At 37.2% G+C, this 24,516-nt stretch overlaps 1 protein-coding gene across 2 annotated transcripts in view; it reads right to left on the reverse strand.

The window, feature by feature from the left end:
- Positions 1–24,516, reverse strand: part of PGR (progesterone receptor) — a 77,399-nt gene that overhangs the window by 28,821 nt on the left and 24,062 nt on the right. For both annotated transcript variants that reach the window (XM_064492840.1, XM_031460620.2), the window contains exon 3: positions 10,097–10,213. In XM_064492840.1, coding sequence (XP_064348910.1) covers positions 10,097–10,213 — 117 coding nt within the window. The remainder of the gene's footprint in view (positions 1–10,096; positions 10,214–24,516) is intronic.

Here is a 24,516-nt window from a genome sequence, read left to right on the forward strand (position 1 = left end):
AGATTTGAAAATGTTAACCACTATATATAAAAATAGATAAAAAACAAATTTCTTCTGTATAGTACAAGGAACTATATTAGTTTCTAGTAATAACGTTTAATGAAAAAGAATATGAAAATGAATATATGTATATATATGCACAACTGGGACACTATACTGTACATCAGAAATTGATACTTTGTAACTGATTATATACTTCAATTAAAAGAAGAGAATCTGTTAAAAGATAAGCATCTACATATGCAACTCCCACAAAATCTTATACACAATTACAGTGGACTCATGATCATGTGAAATTCTTGAAATCAATACATGGACTACTATGAAATCTAAGGATCCAAAATTAAGAATCCCATTTCTAAACTAAGGGTGGGTAGCATTTATACCCTGTGCTGGTCAGGGCACATCTGTATTTCTGGGACAATCTCGAGAATTTCTACTTCGCTGAATTGTGATGTGTTAGGAAGAAAAACAGTCGGACAGTGAGATCAGTAAAAATCTGCCTCACAAGGAGTGTTTGAAAGAGATCCTAATCACCAAAACCCAAGCAAATAAACAAACACAGGCTTCTACAGTCATATATGTTCAAGCAATAGTGTATGAGAAAAATTACAGTGATAGCCTTCCCTTACTTGGGACTGTGCCACAGAACCTCTAATACACTGTACGGATAAATCTCTAAAGAGAATAATATTAGTATCTAGTGTTTTCCAAGAATATCTGGCCTTTTTACTTGATGAAAAACCTGCTAGAATCTCATGGAATTAACAGTTTGGAAAACACTACTTTAGAATATTTTTCTCTATGAGGTTTGCATACGGGATCAAGTTTGTGAAAATTTAAGAGGACATCTAACTGGAGAAGATTTTCTTTGCAGTCAGTTTACCATACTGGTACCCCTGTACCCTGCCTTCTCTTCTGTTACAATGCATGACCTGCCTGTGCTGCTATCATTTCAGCGTGAAATCTTATTCCTTCTCATCTATTCAAGGACTTTCCTCTGAAGTTATCTGCCCTCTTGTCCGCATCCTCTAATGGTCCCTCTCGTACAAAATCCATCCCATTCACTCCTTTTCTTCTCCTCCCATTTTCCCTTAAACCCATTCCAGTCAGGTTTTTCTTCTCCCTACTCCAGTAAAATTGTTCTTGGCAAGCACACTAATGCTTTTCACTGGTCAAAACACAATGGTCAATACTCACTACTTATCTTAATCAAACTGTCAGTGGTACTTGACACAACTGATCATTTCCTTCTTCCTGTAAGACTCTATTCTCTTGGCTTCCACATACCTCACCCTTGTGGCCACCTCTTTAGTCTCTCTGGCTTGTGCTCAACATCTTCTTAACTCCTAATCTTAGAGTTCCAGAGCTCAGTCCTCAGACTTCTCTTATATAGCTACACTCTCTTTTTAGGTATTTGCATCTACTCTTATATCTTTAATTTCATGTTGATATGGAATGTTTACAATTTTATAACTCTTGCCTCAACTTTTTCTGAGAACTCTAGACTCAGCTATCTAGCTGTCTAGTCAGTATCACCACTTACATGTCCAATAACTCCCCCCAAAACGTAATACGTTTAAAGCAAAACTTTGATGCACTCGCCCCCAAACTTCAGCTTCCATTTTTTCAACTCCATTTACACACTTGCTTTGACAAAAACTCTGGTATAATCCTTGATACCTCACTTATTCTCTCACTTCATATCTAATTCATCAGCAAATCTTAGTGGATTACCATGAAAGTGTAACCTGAATCCAGTCATTTCTCCCCATTTCCACTGCTCCCGCCATCGCTGAAGCCGCCATCATCAGAGCTGTACTATTGCAACGTGTGTCGGCTGGTCGCCCAGCTTTCATCTTTGTGCCTCCACAGTCTATTCTCTACCCAGATGAATGAGCCTTTAAAACTTCAGTCAGATTATTTCACTCCTTGCTCAATACTCTCAGTGACTTCTCATCCTACTTAGAATGAAATCCAAATTTTCTTAAATCAATCAGCTGTTGATGTGTACTCGTGTTGTTTCCATGTCTTGGCTATTGCAAATACTGTTGCCATGAACATTTAGAATGCATGTATCTTTTCAAAGTAGAGTTTTTGCCTTCTGACAAGAGGATAATATTAAAAATACACAAACAGCTCATACTACTCAATATCAAAAAACCAAACAACCCAATCAAAACATGGGCAAAAGACCTACATAGACATTTCTCCAAAGAAGACACACAGATCACCAACAGGCACATGAAAAGATGCTCAGCATCGCTAGTTATTAGAGAAAAGCAAATCAAAATCACAATGAGGTGTATCACCTCACACCTATCAGAATGGCCATCATCAAAAGGTCTACAAATAATAAATGCTGGGGAGGGTGTGGAGAAAAGGGAACCTTTCTACCCTGTTGGTGGGAATGTAAATTGGTGAAGACACTATGGAGAACAGTATGGAAGTTATTTAAAAAACTGAAAATAGAGTTATCATATGATCCGGCAATGTCACTCCTGGGCATATATTCAGAGGGAAACTTAATTCAAAAAGGCACATGTACCTCAATGTTCATAGCAGTACTATTTATAATAGCCAAGATATGGAAGCAACCTAAGTGTCCATTTACAGATGACTGGATAAAGAAGATGTGGTGTATACACACAATGGAATATTACTCAGCTATAAAAGAAAAATGAAATAATGCCATTTGCAGCAACATGGATGAACCTAGAGACTTATACTAAATGAAATTAGACAGAAAGACAAATATCATATGATATCACTTAGTCATGGAATCTAAAACAATGATCAAATAAACTTATTTACAAAACAGAAACATACTCACAGACAGAAAACAAACTATGGAGGGAGGGTATAGCTCAGTGATAGAGTGCATGTTTAGCATGCACGAGGTCATGAGTTCAATCCCCAGTACCTCCCTTAAATAATAAACAAACAAAAAAAAAACCTAATTACTCCCTCCACAAAACAAAACAAAAAACAAAAATACAAAACAAAACAAAATAAAACAAATCAAACTATGGTTACCAAAGGGGAAAGGGGAGGTGGGGAGGGATAAATTAGGAGTCTGGGATTTATACTACTGTGTATAAAACAGATAAACAACAAGGACCTACTGTCCAGCACAGAGAACTATATTCAGTATCTTATAATAACCTATAATCAAAAAGAATATGAAAAATAATACATATATAAGTGAATCACTTGACTGTACACCTGAAACTAACACAACATTGTAAATCAACTACAGTTCAATAAAAAATTTTAAAAATTTCAACAAATATAGAGAAAATATTGCCTCAAATGAGCAATTGTTAGATAACCAGGAGAATTCTCAGAAAAAAATGATACATGCCAGAACATAGTAGACTATGATTGTTAAGGTGCAGAGGAAAAAAGTCAACTCCAAATCTTACAACCAGCAAAATTTTTACTCAAAAACAAAGCTGAAATAAAGATATTTTTGTGGAAAAAAAAACGAGTTTAACAAATTCCCACAGAAGGAACTTATAAAAAATTTATTTCAAAAATAAGGAAACTGAATGCAGAACTGAATTGGGAAAAAATTGAGCAAACAAACAGGTGAACATGGAAGAAAATCTATTAGACTGAATAAAATAATAATGACTATTATTTCTAGATTGTGTTCTGAAATGAGTGCAGTTCACTTTGCTGTGGCCTCTTTTTTTGCTGCTTGTTTTCATTTCTGGTAGATTGTTTATATTGAGTGGAGGACAAAATGTGCTCGTGTGACGGTACAGGACTTGCTGCATAGAAGCAGAGGAAGAATATTATGTTGGATACTGAAATGTAAGGTATACGGCAGTCAGAAAGCTTTCTGAGAATCAAGTGGGGAAATAGAGGGTAAAGATCAGCAGACAATTAAGTAATGGTGCAAATCCTTTGACATTATGAGGATCATAACACGCATCATTATAGTCTGGGTGGACTTGCAGGCAACCATCCCAATCACGGCTGTGAAACATGATGTCTAGACACATGTTACTACTTTGGATACATAAAGGACGATGCTGCTGGAACCAGTCCACTGGGACTAGGCTCTCACAACCCCTTATAGCATTGATTTAGCTTGCTTTTCCTTTTTCAGCAGCCACCTCTACTTCCCATATCAAAATACTTCAAAAAATGGTAGATAATAGGAAATATAAAATTAAAGTATGTATTTACCAAACAAGTATATTAGAGTTGAATTTTTTAAAGAGTAAATGCCTCCATCTTTCAAACAAGTCAGATTGCAAATGGACAATCATTATATCCCTCAATCTTGACTTTTTACTGAGTCTAGAGAATACAAGATACTGACAGATACAATTGAACGCTTTGGGCTGGAAGTCATAAAAGCAGGCCCCACAAATTCCCATAAAACTTTAAGCAAAGAAGTGAGAATGAACCCTCTAAGGAACATTTCGATCAAGTGTGTATGGGGTGGTGTTTAGGGTGAACAAGCAGGCAGTGACCAGAGTACATTATTTAGCTACAGGTTTCAGTGCAGTGAAGCGAAGGAACAGTGGGAGAGGTACTGTCTCTGAGGGGTGCTGATTCAAAGACCAGGGTTTGGGTGAAAAAGGAGATGCTCTTAAGAGGGAGACTGTGAGAGTCTAAAGAGGTAGGTGGCAGGCATTACCCACAGCAAATCCTGCCTTTGTTGGTGCAAATGATATTATTTTTTATAGTCTATGCCCATTAAATGCATAGAGTAGGCTTCTATACTTCCCAAAAAGGTACTGTTCAGTGTCCCAAATTCAAGAATTATGGAATTCCTCAGGAAAGAAATTGAGGTTTTGTTGGCTTCAAGTGTAGAATGAGGGGAAAAAAAGAGGAAAAAAAGCCCATTTTACCATACAATTGTACGCTGCAGCCCAGAAAGTCATTCTCTTTGCATAGAGAATGAGGCCAATCTAGGTGTAGGAGGTAAGAGAGAAACTGGCTTTCTAACATAACCTTTTAAAATTTGAGGATAAGGCTCTTGACCAAAAAAGACAAAATAAAACAAAACAAACCTATAAAAAATTGTCTCCAGCTTAAAAAAAATCAGCAAACATAACTATGCATTTAATCACTCCCTTACGTAGAAAGCCACTTGTTTTTGAGAGAACTGATTACCTTTATAATAGTTGAGCATTTTTACCACAAATGCAAAATCCAGAGGTGAATTCATTTCAGAAATTTTTTTTGTGAGTCATTACACAAAAATGTTTTCTAAAGGAAAGAAGTTAGAAGCAGAACCATCCTTCAGAGTCTGTCTCTCCTACTTAGTACTGTACAGCAATGAACAAAATGTAAAAGTTCACTGTGACCTGGTGAAGGTAAGGGAAGTGAGTCATTTAAAACAAGAATCATATGCAACTTAGAGACCCAACAACTCAAACCGAATTCTCATAAGCACAACATAGCTGCTGAAGAAAATGAGAATAGCTTGCAAATCAATGTCATGACATGACAAAAACATCAATATCTCTGATCTCTGACAGTCTACCATAAGATTTTATTAACTCCTAAAAGTTTTCCAATGTTTTCTTTTTTAAATTGAGATATAATTGACATGTAACATTATACTAGTTTTAGATGTACCACATAATGGTTCAGTATTTGTGTATATTGTGAAATGATCACTGCAATAAATCTAGTTACTACCCGTCCCACATATAGTTACTAGAATTTCTTTTTTGTGATGAGAACTTTTAAGAGCCACTGTCTTAACATCTTTAACATAGACAATATAGTAGTATCAGCCATCATTACCATGCTGTACATCTCCATGACTTATTTATTTTATAACCTGAAGTTTGTACCTTTTGGCCATCTTTACTCATTTCACCCTCCTCTAGCCTCTGCCTCTGGCAACCAGCAATACGTTTTTTGTATCTTTGAGTTAGCTTTTTTTTTTTTTAGATTCCACAGTTTTCCAAAGAAGACATACAGATGGCCATGAAAAGATGCTCAACATCACTAATATCAGAGAACTGCAAATCAAAATCACAATGAGATAATACCTCACACCTAGCAGGATGGCTATCATCAAAAGGACAAGAAAGTGTTGGCGAGAATGTTAAGAAAAGGGAAACCTCATGCACTGTTTGTAGAAATGTAAACTGGTGTACCCACTATGGAAGATAGAGGTTCCTCGAAACAATTAAAAATAGAAGCACCATAAGATCCAGCAATGCCACTTCTGGGTATTTATCCCAATAAAATTAAAATACTAACTCAAAAAGATACATGCACCCCTATGTTCACTGCAGCATTATTTAAAATAGTCAATGTTCTCTTTAGTTTCGTCTTTTGTTATTCATGCTGTGATGCCCCCTAACCAGCTGGGAGGTGAATGGGGACAGAAGGGGAGCTTCTGAGGCTCGGAGGGGAAAGAGGCAGCCGCCTGGCAGACAGAACTAGGAGAAGCTGGCACAGGGGGTCCCTGCGATCCCCAGCCCTAGATGTGAGCCAGCAGGGACAGGCTGGGACTGGCTGCTGGAGATCAGTGATGAGCCTGGGTAGAGATATCAAAACCAGACAAAGACACTACCAAAAAAGAAAATTACAGACCAATATCACTGATGAACATAGATGCAAAAATCCTCAACAAAATATTAGCAAACAGAATCTAACAACACAAAAAAGATTATACTCTGTAATCAACTTGGGTTCATCCCAAGGACACAAGGATGGTTCAATATATGCAAATCAATCAACGTGATACACCAAATCAACAAGCGAAAGGACAAAAATCACATGATCCTCTCAATGGCTGCAGAAAAAGCGCCTGATAAAATTCAACACCCATTTATGATAAAAATTCTAACCAAACTGGGTATAGAGGGAACATATCTCAACATAATAAAAGCTATTTATGACAATCTTACAGGCAGCATAATACTCAATGGTGAAAAGTTGAAAGCCTTCCAGCTAAAATGCGGAACAAGACAAGGATGCCCACTCTCACCACTTCTACTCAATGTAGTATTAGAAGGACTAGCCACAGCAATAAGACAAGTAAAATAAATAAAAGGGATCCAGATTGGAAGGGAAGAGGTAAAATTGTTACTATATGCAGATGGCATTATACTCTACAGAGAAGATCCTAAACACTCTACACAAAAACTACTAGAACTGATAAACAAATTCAGCAAGGTAGCAGGATACAAGATCAACATACAGAAATCTGTTGCATTTCCTTATACTACCAAGGAAATACCAGCAAGAGAAAGAAAAAAAAAATCCTGTTTAAAATTGTATCAAAAAATAAAACCTAGGCATAAACCTGACCACAGAGGTGAATGATTTATATGCTGAGAACTTTGATAAAGGAAAACACTGATAAAGGAAATTGAAGATTCAAAGAGTGGAAATATGTCCCATGTTCCTGGATTGGAAGAATTAATACTGTTGAAATGGCCACACTACCCAAAGTAATCTTTAGGGACAATCTACGTGGACAATGATAACTACCTGCTTGTCTTTCTGCCTATTTCTCATTCTAATCTCTGGAGCTGGGTCCATTTGGTTCTGAATTCAGCTCTGCCCAATAATGGAACCAATTATGCCCTTAAGCAGAAGAAATATAAGGAAACTGCAGTCAATTACAACAGCAGTGAGGTCTTGCTGCTGACCCAGCTCTGATGCTACTTTAGTCTGTGTCCCTGGAATGGAATCCTCTCCTTTCATCCCAGTTCTGAGTCCTCCCTTAAGTTCTCTTCTTGTTACTTCGTTTCTTACTGAGCATCTGTCTTATTGCTGGCTGGGAACCACATCTCTCCTCTGAATGAACCCCAGCTTCTCAGTGACCAGGTGTCTCCACATTTTTACTTGGTCTACTTCAAATCACTTTTCCATTATAACAGTAAGACCATAAAATAAATGCACCTACGGAACGGAGGACTGCCTCAAGGGCTAGCACCCTTCCTCAAAGTGAAAAACACCACCTTAGACTTCATCCCCTTTTCCTCTGCCAAATACCCTTTCTGTGTCCTGGAAATGACTCTGGATGGACTTCGTGTTCAAGAATGCATAGACACCTGTAATTCAAATGACTTCAAAATATCAGTCACAAATATTTAATGAGCACATCTTAAACAAGTACTTTGGAGCTGAAAACACTAAAATGAAGTTCCTGCTTGCAAATGACTAATCTTGGATAAGGAGAAAATCCTTGAATGGGATACCAGTACATAAACAGTTATAAAACAACAAGGTAAGTACTACAATGAAGGTAGATAAGATATGAGGGGAAAGGAGAGAGAAAGCGAATTCCCTGTGCCTTACATGGGCTGGGATGGGAGTAGGGTGGCTGGATCTCATCACCTCCACTTTGGTCAGTGTTCCGTTGTAAGGGTAGACATGCTGAAGTAAGCACCGTCAGGGTAAGGGCCGGTGCAGGCTGGCTCAAGGGCTTTCAACCGCCCCAGGTATAAAGACCACTGCACCAAACTCTGTCGCCACAGAACCCCTCCGCCTGCAGCGACTGGGGAGGTGGGAAGATTTCACACACGGAAGAATGACACTTGAACTTAATATGAGGGATATGTAAAAGTCCACAAGGAGTGAAAGGAGAATGGTGCGGGCAAAAGCAAAACGCGTGCAAAGACAGGTGACAGTGGGTGACTGCAGGGTAGGACTCCCGAAGGCCCGGGGACAGAGAGCAGCTGCTAGGTGATGAAAGGGCCCGGGTAGTGCATTTAGAAATTTGGGCTTTGCTCCATGGATGGTCCACGGACCACTTGTTAGAAAGATCACTGGTTCCACTGCACACAGAAGAGAGTTCAACTCCAATCCTAGATCACCCAAGGTAACTTGCAAGCTTCATTTCTTGCTATTCCTGTTATTAATTTGCTTTCCAGAAAAACCATCACTGGAACGCATCATATTTCTCACTGTAAATACCTTCCACTGTAAATACCTTTTTCCTTTTCCACTTACAAAGTTTCTTTTCATTTTTTTTTAAATGGAGGTACTGGGGGTTGAACCCAGGACCTCCTGCATGCTAAGCAGGCACTCTACCCCTGAGCTATACCCTCCCTACGATTCCTTCCTTCTTTGAAAGCCTCCTCTCTGAAGCTCTGGTGGCTCCCTCTGATAGAATTAATCCATTCCTTTGCTGTACTTGCATAATGATGTGTGGTACCTCTGTTAAACCACTTACTGTTCTGTGTAATAATTATTCTACTAGTGATTAGACTGTATCATGCTCATGGGCAGCAGAGACGGAACTAAGCAGGGTGCTTAACACAGTGGACATTCAAAAATGTTGGCCTCATACACTCCTTCTCAGAAGGTACCACATACCATTTATGGCACATGAGCTGTTTTAGGTGGTACCCTGAATGTATATTTAAACAGTTGTAAATGTCTTAAACGTGTTTTAGAAAAATTGTAACTACCACATCAGACTCCGGATTTCAGGGATGTTATTGCCAGAAAGGGCTAAATGAAATGAAAATATTAGTCAGAGTAAAGGGTTTAGGAGTGGCTCCCTCCCTGGTACTCCCCATTAACTGACCCTGCCTGACGGGTTCCACAGCCCTTCCCATCACTTGACATGTATACTTACTGCTCCTCCCCGAGAAGGAAAGCGCCATGAGGACAGGCATTTGGCTGCTGTACTCTCAGAACTTACAACAATCCCTGGTAAGTGCAAGGGCTCAGTATCTAGTTACATAAGGAGAGTGAGGGAGGGAAGTAGAAAGGGAGTGACTGACAGAGAGAGGACGAGATGGAGATTAATGTGCTTCACCAACTCACAGAATCAGCTCTTGAGCTGGGAGGGACTTCAATGCTCTCATTTTACAAAGGGTTGGTGACTTACTCAAGTACAGATAGGCAGCACGTAGCACAGCCTTAACGCCAACCCCTGCCACTTAATGAGAAGTCGGTGAACATCGCATAGGCAATACAGACAAATGGAGGTTTATTACTTCTCTGTAACAAACCTCTATATGCTGGAAATCCTTAATTTAATGAGACAGAATTGATTGCCTCATTCAGACATCAATAACCAAGACAGAAATAAGAAAACCCAGTTTTACAATGTACATATCAGACAGTACATTACTGATGAAAACAACAGCGTTACCTCCAAGGACCATGCCGGCTTGACAACACTTTCTAAGGCGACATGCCGGGCAGTTTTTTCTACGAATTTTATCAACAATGCAGTCATTTCTTCCAGCACACAAATAGTTATGCTGCCCTAAAAAATAAGAAAAAAGTAAAAATTACTTACAGTGTCTAAAGACCGCTAGAAATTCTACACAATGACAACTGCAAAAGAGGACAGGTATACGTTTGCAGGTGCATGACCGTCTCAGCCAGCCTCTTGCTGGGCACAGCTGAGGGCTGGCGGTGCTCCGAACTCAATACTTCACCTGAACCTTGAGGAGCCTAAATGAGGTGAACACAGCTTAGAAACCAATTCAAGGACTCCTTCAAAGATCTTCTGTAAAAGATTTCTTTGCCTCTTCTTAACGGAGTCAGCATCGGAATGTCCTTAGACCTTTCTGTCATTTCACGATTAGTTACATGTTGCTAAGTAAGCATTAATATGCTAAGATAGTCAAGCTGTAGTGAAACTTTTTTCTTTTCTGACATATAAAACTTCATGAAAGCAGGTGCAGATAATTAAAAGGAGCCTCTAGAATAGACTTTTTAATAAAACCTATGTGCTTAATTCTTTTGGAAACTCCTGGAGCTAGCACACTCTTTGAGGGTCTCATGAATTTGAACAGCATGTAAAAAAATGTGACTGACTGTACTGACTTTATTGTCTGGTCTGTTCTGGCTACGAATTAGAAAACAGGGTGAACAGAAACAATGATAACAGGAGAACAATTCAAAACAATGAGACGAACTCAATGAAGGAGAGGACAGAAGGATTACAGGAGAAATAAGGGTAAAATATGTGACCCTGGGGTCATTTTGTGCAGAGGAAGGGTATAAATGGTTATACCCTTCAAAAAGTCTGGAATAAGAATTTAATATTCAACAATGATGAATTTAAGTCAAAAACATGTTACATTTAATAAGGCATAGAACAATCTAATTTATTTAGATTGAACAAAAATGAAAAAAAAAACATCAGCTTAAACATGTAAATATTAACTAGAAAATTTACTGCTTTGGCACACCTCATTTTCCAATAAATTCCTATAAAACAGACTGTGAGTCTTTTAACATCATCAGCTTACTTATATGTAAGCATAAAAAGTAATTTTAAAAGATTATGGAATCTTCCTACAGTATTTTATATTAGTCGACACTAAAACCAGATCCACTCTTCTGGCCAAAGTTCTTGTAGGAAAGGGACACAGAAATACCTTAAACATTTGCTTAACTGAGCAGGGAAACAGCCACGTCCCAAAGGTAAATGGCAAAAAGGCCACGCCTATGGGATAGGTCATAACGAAGCAGCTCGTTGACCTGGGGTGTTTTTGGAAAAGCACAGAGAAGGCTTTTCTTAAGAATGTATTCCTCCACAAGCTGAAACTCACGTCCTCTCACATACGAGTGCCCACTCTTGTTCAGCAGGAGTCCTGGGCGTCTGGCTTTCCTCCTAATAAAGGGAGGTTATGAAGCTTCACAGCGGTGCCTAAGAAATGTTGCAGCCAGCCAGTTCCAACTAGAGTTGACTAAGATAATTAGGCATGGGGCCCCATCACAACCTCCATACCACAACACTTGGCCAGGACTCAGAGCCACCAGGAAGGCAAGGAATGCAGAAGGAACCACTCCATTACATGTGTCAATCCATCAAGTATCTGGCTATATATAAGATGAACAATGTTCACACCCAAATGTATTGGCTCTGTTGCAACATTATCTGGGAAGTCTGCAAAATATTAAGCTGTGGTGGTTGCAAATCCAACATAAGGTCTACTGCTATCACTTTTCTTCAGACAATAGTCCCAAATTTATATCCTGGCTTCAAAAAACACATCCATGTCCAGACCTACTTGCTTATTCCTCATAAATCACAGATTGATGGCTCAAATTGCACATTGCTGCTGCTCCACAGCCCAACATAATATTGTCATTGTACAACAAGTCTACGAAAAGTCACTCTATTAAACCACTCCATGCATTCTACTTTCTAACACCCTCGCTGTCTACCCACACCTTCACCACCAGGAGTTACGAGACACTTAAGAGTATAAGCTATGGGCTACCACAAACAGGATAAACGGCATAATGGAAAACAACAGAAGCGTTCACCCCCAAAAAAGAGATAATATTTAGATCTCCCTCTTAATATATGCATCATTTGTCCCTGGTGAAACCCGGGGAACTATCATGTGAAGTCTGTAATAGAGCGCCATGTTTACTTCTCCTTGGAAAACCTCTTATTTCCTTTACGGTGGGAAAAGCAAAAGGTGAGTACTAATTACCAGGTCTTTTCTTTTTAATCACACACTCTTTTTTATCTTCTTTATACTCCAGCTGTACTAACATCATTGTACTTGCCCAAATTCTCTCATGTGTTTATGACTCTCCTTTTTCAAATTTATCTGCTTGGTAAACTCTTACTCATCTTTAAAATCTGGTCTTACCTGACTGATCCTAGAAAGGTCTGGATGTTTCATCTGTGTGCCAATGCACATTCAATATATTCCTCTTATAAATGCTGTGTGCCTGATTCCCCTACATTCTGTGAGAATGTAGAAACTAGGTTTTTAGATCCTGGTAATTCCTGTGTCTAATAAAGGTTTGATAATATTTGTTGAATACACATATACCTAATTATATGTATTATTTCATTAATAGTCCTAAATATATTTATACTCAACAATATAAGATCTATAGTAATTTTTCACTTATTGTCACATATAGTAAATTAAAATATCACTTCTTCCAGTTTATTATTTACCACTTTTCAGCATTTATTTGTATTATAGAATGCCTTTTATTTCAGTAAACTCCTTGCCTTTTTTTTTATTAAAGGAAGGCTCTATTTATTTATTTATTTATTTTTCTGATAGATTGTTTTAGTAAGTTATGGCTTTGGACAGTATTTCATCATACCAGATACCAAGATGAAAATTAATATATATAGTCACTTATGTTCAATTGCCAACTATTCCATACATTTGTTATTTAGTGTTTTTTTTAAACATTTTATATTGATTCATAATCATTTTACAATGTTGTGTCAAATTCCAGTGTAGAGCATAATTTTTCAGTTACGCATTAACATATATATATATATTCATTGTCGAATTTTTTTCTTTGTGAGCTACCATAAGATTTTGTGTATATTTCCCTGTGCTATACAGTATAATCTTCTTTATCTCTTCTACAATTTTGAAATCCCATCTACCCCTTCCCACCCTCCACCTCCTTGGCAACCACAAGTTTGTATTCTATGTCTATAAGTCTGTTTCTGTTTTGTATTTATGCTTTGTTTGTTTGTATTTGTTTTTATTTTTTTTTTAGATTCCACATATGAGCGATCTCATATGGTATTTTTCTTTCTCTTTCTGGCTTACTTCACTTAGAATGACATTCTCCAGGGACATCCATGTTGCTGCAAATGGCGTTATGTTTTCGGTTTTTATGGCTGAGTAGTATTCCATTGTATAAATATACCACTTCTTTTTTTTTTTCAGTGTCCTAAATTTTATTTATTTTTTTAACATTTTTTATTGATTTATAATCACTTTACAATGTTGTGTCAAATTCCAGTGTTCAGCACAATTTTTCAGTCATTCATGGACATATACACACTCATTGTCACATTTTTTTCTCTGAGTTATCATAACATTTTGTGTATATTTCCCTGTGCTATACAGTGTAATCTTGTTTATCTATTCTACAATTTTGAAATCCCAGTCTATCCCTTCCCACCCTCCACCCCCCTGGCAACCACAAGTCTGTATTCTCTGTCTGTGAGCCTATTTCTGTCCTGTATTTATGCTTTGTTTTTGTTTGTTTGTTTTTGTTTTTGTTTTTTAGATTCCACATATGAGTGATCTCATATGGTATTTTTCTTTCTCTTTCTGGCTTACTTCACTTAGAATGACATTCTCCAGGAACATCCATGTTGCTACAAATGGCATTATGTTGTCGGTTTTTATGGCTGAGTAGTATTCCATTGTATAAATACACCAACTCTTCTTTATCCAGTCATCCGTTGATGGACATTTAGGCTGTTTCCATGTCTTGGCTATTGTAAATAATGCTGCTATGAACATTGGGGTGCAGGTGTCATCCTGAAGTAGGGTTCCTTCTGGATACAAGACCAGGAGTGGGATTCCTGGGTCATATGGTAAGTCTATTCCTAGTCTTTTGAGAAATCTCCACACTGTTTTCCATAGTGGCTGCACCAAACTGCATTCCCACCAGCAGTGTAGGAGGATTCCCCTTTCTCCACATCCTCTCCAGCATTTGTCATTTGTGGATTTTTGAATGATGGCCATTCTGACTGGTGTGAGGTGATACCTCATTGTAGTTTTGATTTGCATTTCTCTGATAATTAGTGATATTGAGCATTTTTTCATGTGCCTTTTGATCATTTGTATGTCTTCCTTGGAGAATTGCTTGTTTAGGTCTTTTGCCCATTTTTGGATTGGGTTGTTTATTTTTTTCTTATTGAGTCGTATGAGCTGCTTATACATTCTGGAGATCAAGCCTTTGTCGGTTTCATTTGCAAAAATTTTCTCCCATTCCGTAGGTTGTCTTCTTGTTTTACTTCTGGTTTCCTTTGCTGTGCAGAAGCTTGTAAGTTTCATTAGGTCCCATTTGTTTATTCTTGCTTTTATTTCTTCTAGGAGAAAATTTTTGAAATGTATGTCAGATAATGTTTTGCCTATGTTTTCCTCTAGGAGGTTTATTGTATCTTGTCATATGTTTAAGTCTTTGATCCATTTTCAGTTGATTTTTGTATATAGTGTAAGGGAGTGTTATAGCTTCATTGCTTTACATGCTGCTGTCCAGTTTTCCCAACACCATTTGCTGAAGAGACTATATTTATTCTGTTGTATATTCTTGCCCCCTTTGTCAAAGATTAGTGGACCAAAAGTTTGTGGGTTCATTTCTGGGCTCTCTATTCTGTTCCATTGGTCTATATGTCTGTTTTTGTACCAATACCATGCTGTCTTGATGACTGCAGCTCTATAGTATTGTCTGAAGTCTGAGAGAGTTATTCCTCCAGCCTCTTTCTTTCTCTTCAGTAATGCTTTGGCAATTCTAGGTCTTTTGTGGTTCCATATAAATTTTATTTTGATTTGTTCTAGTTCTGTGAAATATGTCCTGGGTAATTTGATAGGGATTGCATTAAATCTGTAAATTGCCTTGGGCAGTGTGACCATTTTAACAATATTGATCCTTCCAATCCAGGAGCATGGGATATCTTTCCATTTTTTAAAGTCTTCTTTAATTTCCTTCATCAGTGGTTTATAGTTTTCTGTGTATAATTCTTTCCCCTCCTTGGTTAGATTTATTCCTAGGTATTTGATTACTTTGGGTGCTGTTTTAAAGGGGATTGTTTCTTTACTTTCTTTTTCTGTTGATTCATCGTTAGTGTAAAGAAATGCAACTGATTTTTGAACATTAATCTTGTAACCTGCTACCTTGCTGAATTCTTTGATCAGCTCTAGCAGTTTTTGTGTGGACCTTTTAGGGTTTTCTATATATGGTAACATGTCATCAGCATATAGTGACACTTTTACCCTCCTTGCCTTTTTGTAGCAGAAAATCATGAATTACATGTAGATCTTTTAACAAGCTTGTTTTTAATACCTACCTTTGGAAAAACAGGGAATTTTTTTATTATCCCTAAAATTTTATGTTTAAATATCTTAAAAAAGGGATTATTGAATGGTTATATTTATATATTATTTCTAATTGGCTTCTATATTTAACATTTTAATATAACTCCAATGTTACTATTTATAAAAGCATGTTCTGTGAAAACAAAAGCACTATTAAAATGCAATCATTTTATCTGCCTAGTGATGTGTAAAATTTTACATACAAGAAAAATAAAATCCCATTTTTAACTGAGGTACAGTTGATTTACAATACTGTGTTAGTTTCAAGTGTACAGAAAAGTGATTCAGTTTTATATATGTATATTTTTCAGATTATCTTCCATCATAAGTTATTACAAGATACTGAATATAGTTCCTTGTGCTATGTAGTAAAGCCTTGTTGCTTATCTATTTTACGTACAGTAGTTTGTATCTGTTAATCTCATATGTCTTTCTCTGACTATCCATGTTGTTACAAATGGCAATATTTCATTCTTTTTTATGGTATTCCACAGGGTGTGTGTGTGTGTGTGTGTGTGTATGTATGTGTATATATATACATATATATATGTGTATATATATATGTGTGTGTGTGTGTGTATATACACATATATGTGTGTGTGTGTGTGTGTATATATATATATGTGTGTGTGTGTGTGTGTGTGTGTATACATCAGCTTCTTAAACAAACCATCTGTTGATGGGTACCTGGGTTGTTTCTGTTTCGTCTACTGTAAACAGTGCTGTTATGAACACTGCAGTGCATGTATCTTTTAAAAATAGAGTTTTCATTGTTTCAGATACATCCTCATGAATGGGACTGCTGGATCCTATGGTAAGTCTATTTTTAGTTTTTTAGGGAACCTCCATACTGTCTTCCATAGTGGTTGTATCAATCTACATTCCCACTAACAGTGTAGGAGGGTTCCCTTTTCTCCACACCCTCTTCAGTATTTATTATTTGCACACTTTTCGATGACAGCCATTCTGACTGGTGTCAAGGCATCCCTCATTGTGGTATTCATTTGCATTTCTCTAATAATTAGCAATTTTGAGCATCTCTTAATGTGTCTTTGGCGATCTGTATGTCTTCTTTAAGGAAATGTCTATTAGAACACTCCTTCACACCGTATACAAAAGTAAACTCAAAATGGTTTAAAGACCTAAATATAAGACACGATACCTTAAAACTCCTAGATATGAACATAGGCAAAACATTCTCTGACATAAATAGTAGCAATATTTTCTTAGATCAGTCTCCCTAGGCAAAACGATTAAAACCAAAAATAAAAAAAATAATACCTAATCACACTTACAGGCTTTTGCACAGCAAAGGAAATTATCAACAAAACAAAAAGACAACTTATGAAATGACAGAAAATATTTGCAAACAATGCAACTGACAAGATGTTAATATCCAAAATATAAAACAGCTCATTCAACTCGGTATCCAAAAAAAAAAAAACACCAAATAAAAAAATTAAAAAATGAGCAGAAGACCTAAAGTCCAATTTTAATTGAAATGAATCTCTCTAAACTAGAAAAAGATTTACCTTTAAAATAAGAAATCTTTTTTTGTGTGTTGCCTCTCAAGTAGAGCACAAGTCAACACATTTCACTTTGGTTTAAGAGAAGTCACAATGTTTCATGCCTTTTTATGAAAAGGAGAAGGGAATATGTAGGAAAATGACAGGGGAAATGACTATATGCTCAACAGATAAAGGAATAAAGAAGAAAAAGTTGGATCTAAGCCACACACACACAAAAATGTAGGCTTGAAGCAACATGAGCTGGTACACATGGGGTCACTCTTTCCACCACAATCACAAAAATGCTGAATAAACTATGATTGAAGTATAGTGTCAAATTATAGTCAAGGGCAAAACACACAAAAAAGAAAATCTTGCAAGCCAGAAAAAAAGGAAGATGTGAAAGCCAGGGGGGTAAACTTGAGTGAAGTTTGCAGTAATCCAAAAAAAGTTTTAGATGCAGATATAGGACCTAGGATCCAGAAGCTGGGGGTTTAAACCTAGGAAGGCCTGGGATATGTGACATCAAGTCTATGTGGAGCAAGGGGCAGGAACTGAACTTTGCATAAAATGGAGAATCTCAAAAGGCTGTCTTATTCATTTAAAACATGCTGGAAAACAGTACAAAGAATATGCCATCGAAGACACGAGTCTCCAAAACTCTGAGTTGGGAGAGGAGTTTCTCATGACTAAAAAACAAACAAACAAACAAACAAACAAGCAAACAAACATCTTGGTCTTTAAGGGAGGTGATTTTCACTACCCCATGGTGTATAAAACTGCACCATGGAACAAATGCTGGTCTAGGACCAGTGAAATTCCCAGGGTCCTGAGAGAGGCAAATGCAAAACTTATCATGTAAGGACAGGTATGCACATATCCAAAAAAAAATCTGTACAAGAATATTTATAGAAACAGTGTTCATATATAGCCCCAAATTGAAAGCAACCCAAATGATCATTCATGGCATAACATATAAACAAATTCTATTTTATTCATTCAATGCATTAGACAGTAATGAGAATGAATGCCTAGCTCATGCAAAAACATCAATGGACTTCGTAAGTATAATGTTGTGTGAAAGAAGTGGACACAGAAAAACACTGTATGATTCTATTAAGTTCCCAAACAGTCAAAAACATCTATGATGTTAGAGGCTGGGATGGTAGTTACCTTTCGGGTGTGGCTGAAAGAGATGCAAGGGAACTCTCGGAAAGCTATGATTCTTTTCAGTTTTTGATCTCGGTGATGGTAACTATTTCATTTACTTAATGATCAATCATTCATTATTAAGCTCTATGCCTTTATTTATTTGTTTATTTATTTATTTTTTATGCCTTTAATTAGAGCACTTTTCTGAGAACATCTGTCAATAAAATTTTTCCTTCTTTCTTTTCTAAAATGGTTCCGCCTGAGAGAACAGCGTAGAGGCACTGTGAACCAACAGTGGGAGTCTGTGTAGGGCTGACCGCTGGACGTCCAGAGGCTGAGGAGTCCAGAAGAGAAGAGACACATCACCTGCAGTACAGGATTCCAGCTGGGGTTTCCCAGTGAAATATCCCCAAGAATCCCACCAGAGTATCCTGCTAAGAGAAACAGTCCACTATATTCATCCACCAAACACAGAACTCCAGTGACAGTCGTATACGTGCTTTGTACAGCTGTGCAGCTCCCTGCAACCCCTCTCTCCGTGCCTTAGCCGTGAAAAGGTCAAAGTCGGCTGCTAACGGGTCTTCCTTAGTGTGAGCAGGTGAGAAGGAGGCGATCTTCCTCCTTCCTCCCTGCAGGCTTCAGGCCCCACGCAGTGCTGAGCTGGGGCAAAGGAGAAACCCTAAATTAGATGAGTTTGTAATTTTTACCATAATGCTGGCCTGTGGATTTTGATTCTGAAATGAGATTGTTCTTATTAAAAACTCTAGGACTGAACTAAGAGTTCACGCAGAGGATGAAAGAACCAGCACACAGAGTAGGCTGCGTTGTTAGAGGTCATGCGGATACTGATATTTTGAAGAAAAAAAAAAAAAAAGTGTGTGTGTGCATGTATATGTGTATATATGGATGAAACAATTAAGGAATTATTTTAATGTTGCCAGAAATAAAAATGTAAATCAGTGGTTCTCAATGGGAGGCAAAAATTCCCACCCCCACTCTGGGACATTTCACAATGCCTGGGGACAATTTTAGTTTACGCAACTGCAGGGTTAGGTGCTACCCAGGAGAGGCCAGGGATATTGATAAACATCCTACAATGCACTGGACAACAAACAATTAACTGGCCCCAAGTGGTAATAGTGCCAAACTTGAGAAACCCTGGTGTTAATTCATGATTGCTCCACTTTTTCAAAAAGACGTATGTTTTAGATGTATTTTTTAGGTCTACTGAAAATGCCCAGAAGCAAAGATAATGGAAGCAGCAGTAAACATTAGGATCTAGACTGATCATCATGTCTAATGTCATTTTGATCCAAAAGGAACCAGGGCTCCTTGGGGAAATGGCTGGTACAGGACTGGGACAGGAAACATTCAAGTTGAGCCTGGGAAACTTTGCTGTGACAGAGTTTGATGTTATTAAACTTGAGAGTTACTCAAATTTGTCAAAGCCACATTGTCCAAAGATAAGACAGTTTGAACATCAAGAATTTAAATGATTAAAACACACTGACTATAGAAAAATACATGAGTACATATGATACATAAGAAAGAAAAGAAGAGAAAGAAACAAAATGAACCCATTGAAAGCTACTGGAGGTTGACAGGGTGAAAACTCATTACTTTGAAAACTGATAATTAAAAAGAAATAATAACGCATCTAATAGGTCTTCCACTATAAATTCTCATATAAAAAAGTTGCCTTTTAGAAGACAGAAAAAACTGTTAAAAAAGGCTGTCCACTCTCACCACTCCTATTCGACATAGTCTTGGAAGTCCTAGCCACAGCAATCAGGCAAGAGAGAGAAATAAAAGGGATCCAACTTGGAGAAGAGGTAAAATTGTCACCATATGCAGATGACACGTTACTATATACAGAAAACCCTAAAAGGTCCACACAAAAACTACTAGAGCTGATCGAAGAATTCAGGAAGGTAGCAGGTTACAAGATTAACATACAAAAATCAGTTGCATTTCTTTACACTAGTGATGACTCAACAGGAAAAGAAAGTAAAGAAACAATTCCCTTTAAAACAGCACCCAAAGTAATCAAATACCTAGGAATAAATCTAACCAAGGAGGGGTTATACACAGAGAACTATAAAAGGTTGATTAAGGAAGTTAAAGAAGACCTAAAAAAATGAAAGATATTCCATGCTCCTGGATTGAAAGAAACAATATTGTTAAAATGGTCACACTGCCCAAGGCAATCTACAGATTTAATGCAATCCCTATCAAATTACCCAGGACATATTTCACAGAACTAGAACAAGTCATAATAAAATTTATATGGAACCACAAAAGACCTAGAATTGCCAAAGCATTACTGAAGAGAAAGAAAGAGGCTGGAGGAATAACTCTCTCAGACTTCAGACAATACTATAGAGCTGCAGTCATCAAGACAGCATGGTATTGGTACAAAAACAGACATATAGACCAATGGAACAAAATAGAGAGCCCAGAAATGAACCCACAAACTTTTGGTCCACTAATCTTTGACAAAGGAGGCAAAAATATACAATGGAATAAAGACAGTCTCTTCAGCAAATGGTGTTGGGAAAACTGGACAGCAGCGTGTAATTCAGTGAAGCTAGAACACTCCCTTACACTATACACAAAAATCAACTCAAAATGGATCAAAGACTTAAACATAAGACAAGACACAATAAACCTCCTAGAAGAAAACATAGGCAAAACATTATCTGACATACATCTCAAAATTGTTCTCCTAGGGCAGTCTACTCAAGCAATAGAAATAAAAGCAAGAGTAAACAAATGGGACCTAATGAAACAAGCTTCTGCACAGCAACGGAAATTATAAGTAAAACAAAACGACAACCTACAGAATGGGAGAAAATTTTTGCAAATGAAACCGACAAAGGCTTGATCTCCAGAATATATAAGCAGCTCATACGACTTAGTAAGAAAAAAACAAACAACCCGATCCAAAAATGGGCAAAAGACCTAAACAAGCAATTCTCCCAGGGAGAAATACAAATGATCAATAGGCACATGAAGAAATGCTCAATATTACTAATTATCAGAGACATGCAAATCAAAACTACAATGAGGTATCACCTCACACCAGTCAGAATGGCCATCATTCAAAAATCCACAAATGGATGGAGAGGATGTGGAGAAAAGGGAACCCTCCTACACTGCTGGTGGGAATGCAGTTTGGTGCAGCCACTGTGGAAAACAGTATGGAGATTCCTCAAAAGACTAGGAATAGACTTACCATATGACCCAGGAAACCTGCTCCTGGGCAGACATCCAGAAGGAACCCTACTTCAAAAAGACATCTGCACCCCAATGTTCATAGCAGCACTATTTACAATAGCCTAGACATAGAAACAGCCTAAATGTCCATCAATAGATGACTGGATAAAAAAGAAGTGGTATATTTATACAACGGAATACTACTCAACCATAAAAACTGACAACATAACACCATTTGCAGCAACATGGATGCTCCTGGAGAATGTCATTCTAAGTGAAGTAAGCCAGAAAAAGAAAGAAAAATACCATATGAGATCGCTCATGCGTGGAATCTAAAAAAAAAAAAAAAAAGAAAGAAAGAATAGAAAAAGATAAATGAACGTAAATACATAACAGAAACAGACTCATAGACATAGAATACAAACTTGTGGTTGCCAGTGGGTAAGGGGGTGGGAAGGGACAGACTGGGAGTTCAAAATTTGTAGATACTGACAGGTATATATAGACTAGATAAACAAGATTATACTGTATAGCACGGGGAAATGTATACAAGATCTTGTGGCAGCTCATGGTGAAAAAGTATGCAACAATGAATATATATATGTTCCTGTATGACTGAAAAATTGTGTTCTACACTGGAAATTGACACATTGTAAACTGACTATAACTCAATAAAATTAAAAAATATATATTCTATAGCTGATGAAATTAGAAGGAATAATAGAAGCAGAGTATCTGCCCCTTTGCAATCTTTAACAAAATGATGACCACTTGTGAAGTCTGAAAAGACAACTAAAAACTCCTCCATTTTCCAATTATGTATCTGTGTGATCCACATTTTCTTCATATGCTGCAACCAAAACAACATATTGCAACAGATTAAATGTAGATGGAGGTATGAGACACAGCTGCGTTCTATTAAGGCAGACATTAAAATGACATTTAAAAATGTAAAACAACATCACTATTGTCATTAAATTTGCTTTGGTTTGGAAAATTAACTTCTCATGGGCTTGCCATTTTTTAAATGAATTAATAAAAAGTTTAAAAAATTTTTAATTTCAACTCTAATATAACAAATACTGATACATATAATCCATATAAACAAAAACTCTTTGGGCTCTCCATATATTTTAAGCATGCGAAAAGATCATGAGACCAGAATGTTTGAGGACCACTGGTTTGTGTATGACTCGTGTCAAAATATTTAACCTGAATCTAGTCATTTGGAAAAAAATCAGACAAATCCAAACTGTGGGAATTTCTACAACAGCTGGCCTGAATTCCTTAAATATCAATGTCCCAAAAGACATAAAAAAAAATAAGGTAGGAGATCATTTTAAAGACTATAGAGACTTGTTAACCAAATGGAATACATAGTTCCTGATTAGATACTGCATGAAAAAACTATATGGGACATTTTGGGAACAATGGGAAAATCTGAATACTGGCTATACATTAGATAAAATTATTATATCAGTTTAAACTTCGGGATGTGGTAATAATATTGTGGTTATATTCTTCTGGTCCTTAGGAACACATTATGAAATCCTGAGAGGTGAAATAAAAAACCTGTAACTTACTTTCAAAGAGCTGAATACAGATATTCATTTACCAGTATCCTTTCAAATTTCCTAGAAGCCAAAGTATTCCAAAGACACATATAGAATGAGATAAAGGTTTGGACCAGTTGTTTTGTATTAGCCAAACTGGGGCTGGTCATAGTTCTTGACCAGAGTGAAGAGACAGGAGAAGAATGAATATCTGGTAGAGTGTGAAAAAGAGCTGGACAGTAATGAACCAGTAAGTTTTAAAGTATCTTAATGTAAGATTCAAGGGTTTTTGATTAAAGCGAAGGGAAAAAGGTCGGGTGTGGTGGGGAGAAGGTAGGAAAGAAAATTTCACTGACCCATACTATGGGTAAGTATACTAGGAACTTAACTGGTTTACTTCATGTAATCCTTACTAACACAATAGACATTACATGGGTATTCAATTTTCTTAAGGGGAAATGGCTAGTCAGATACAAGGGAATACCTAAAGACAGAGTAGACATAAAGAGTCTTGGGCTGGGAACAGAGGGCACAGAAAACGTCGTTTGAGAACAGAGACCTTGTACTGGGCACCAGACAAGAGCATGACACTTGAAAGGGCTGCTCAGGAGATTTACGTCACACTGACGGGTAGCAAGGGCTAAGGAATGGCACCTCTCATCTCCTACACAGTGCTGGTAAGCTTCCTCCTGCATCAGAGGGCACCCCAGGAATCCAATTTCCCTGAAGTATTAGACAGACATGGACTTCAGCAGAGGTTGGCCATATTGCTAAACCCTGACGCATACATGAGAATGTATGTTACATTCACCCAAGAAGAGCATTCAACTTGATGCCAATCCCAGAATTTAGTGCTTCAAACAGGAAACGTAATGTCAGCCCAACTTTTATGTCCTGATAGTTAACCACTTTTTTTTTCCTGTTTAAACTCATGCAAAGTGTATTCTTTCCATGTAAAATGAAAAAATGCGTTCAATAATGCAAAGGTATAGCTTTTCACATAATACTTGTTCGGGGCACAGTGAGCTGTTTTTGATGTACAGAGTAAAATTTTTATTTAACTGTTACATTTACTTCTGTTATTCAAATTATACCACCGATGAACTCTAAGACCTTGTATAAATCATTTAACCTCTTGGCACTTCATTTTCCCCATCCATGATACAGTAGTTCAAAAGTTGACAGTGAAATAAAACAATGTGCTAAGACAATGTAGCACTATGACAAACACAGAATAAACGCCTAACAGGTAATAATTATAACAGCTCAGTAAGCAAATACTGAGTATCTCCCATGTCCTCA

The sequence above is a fragment of the Camelus dromedarius genome, chromosome 12 (assembly GCF_036321535.1).
Source record: "Camelus dromedarius isolate mCamDro1 chromosome 12, mCamDro1.pat, whole genome shotgun sequence".
NCBI lineage: Eukaryota > Metazoa > Chordata > Mammalia > Artiodactyla > Camelidae > Camelus > Camelus dromedarius.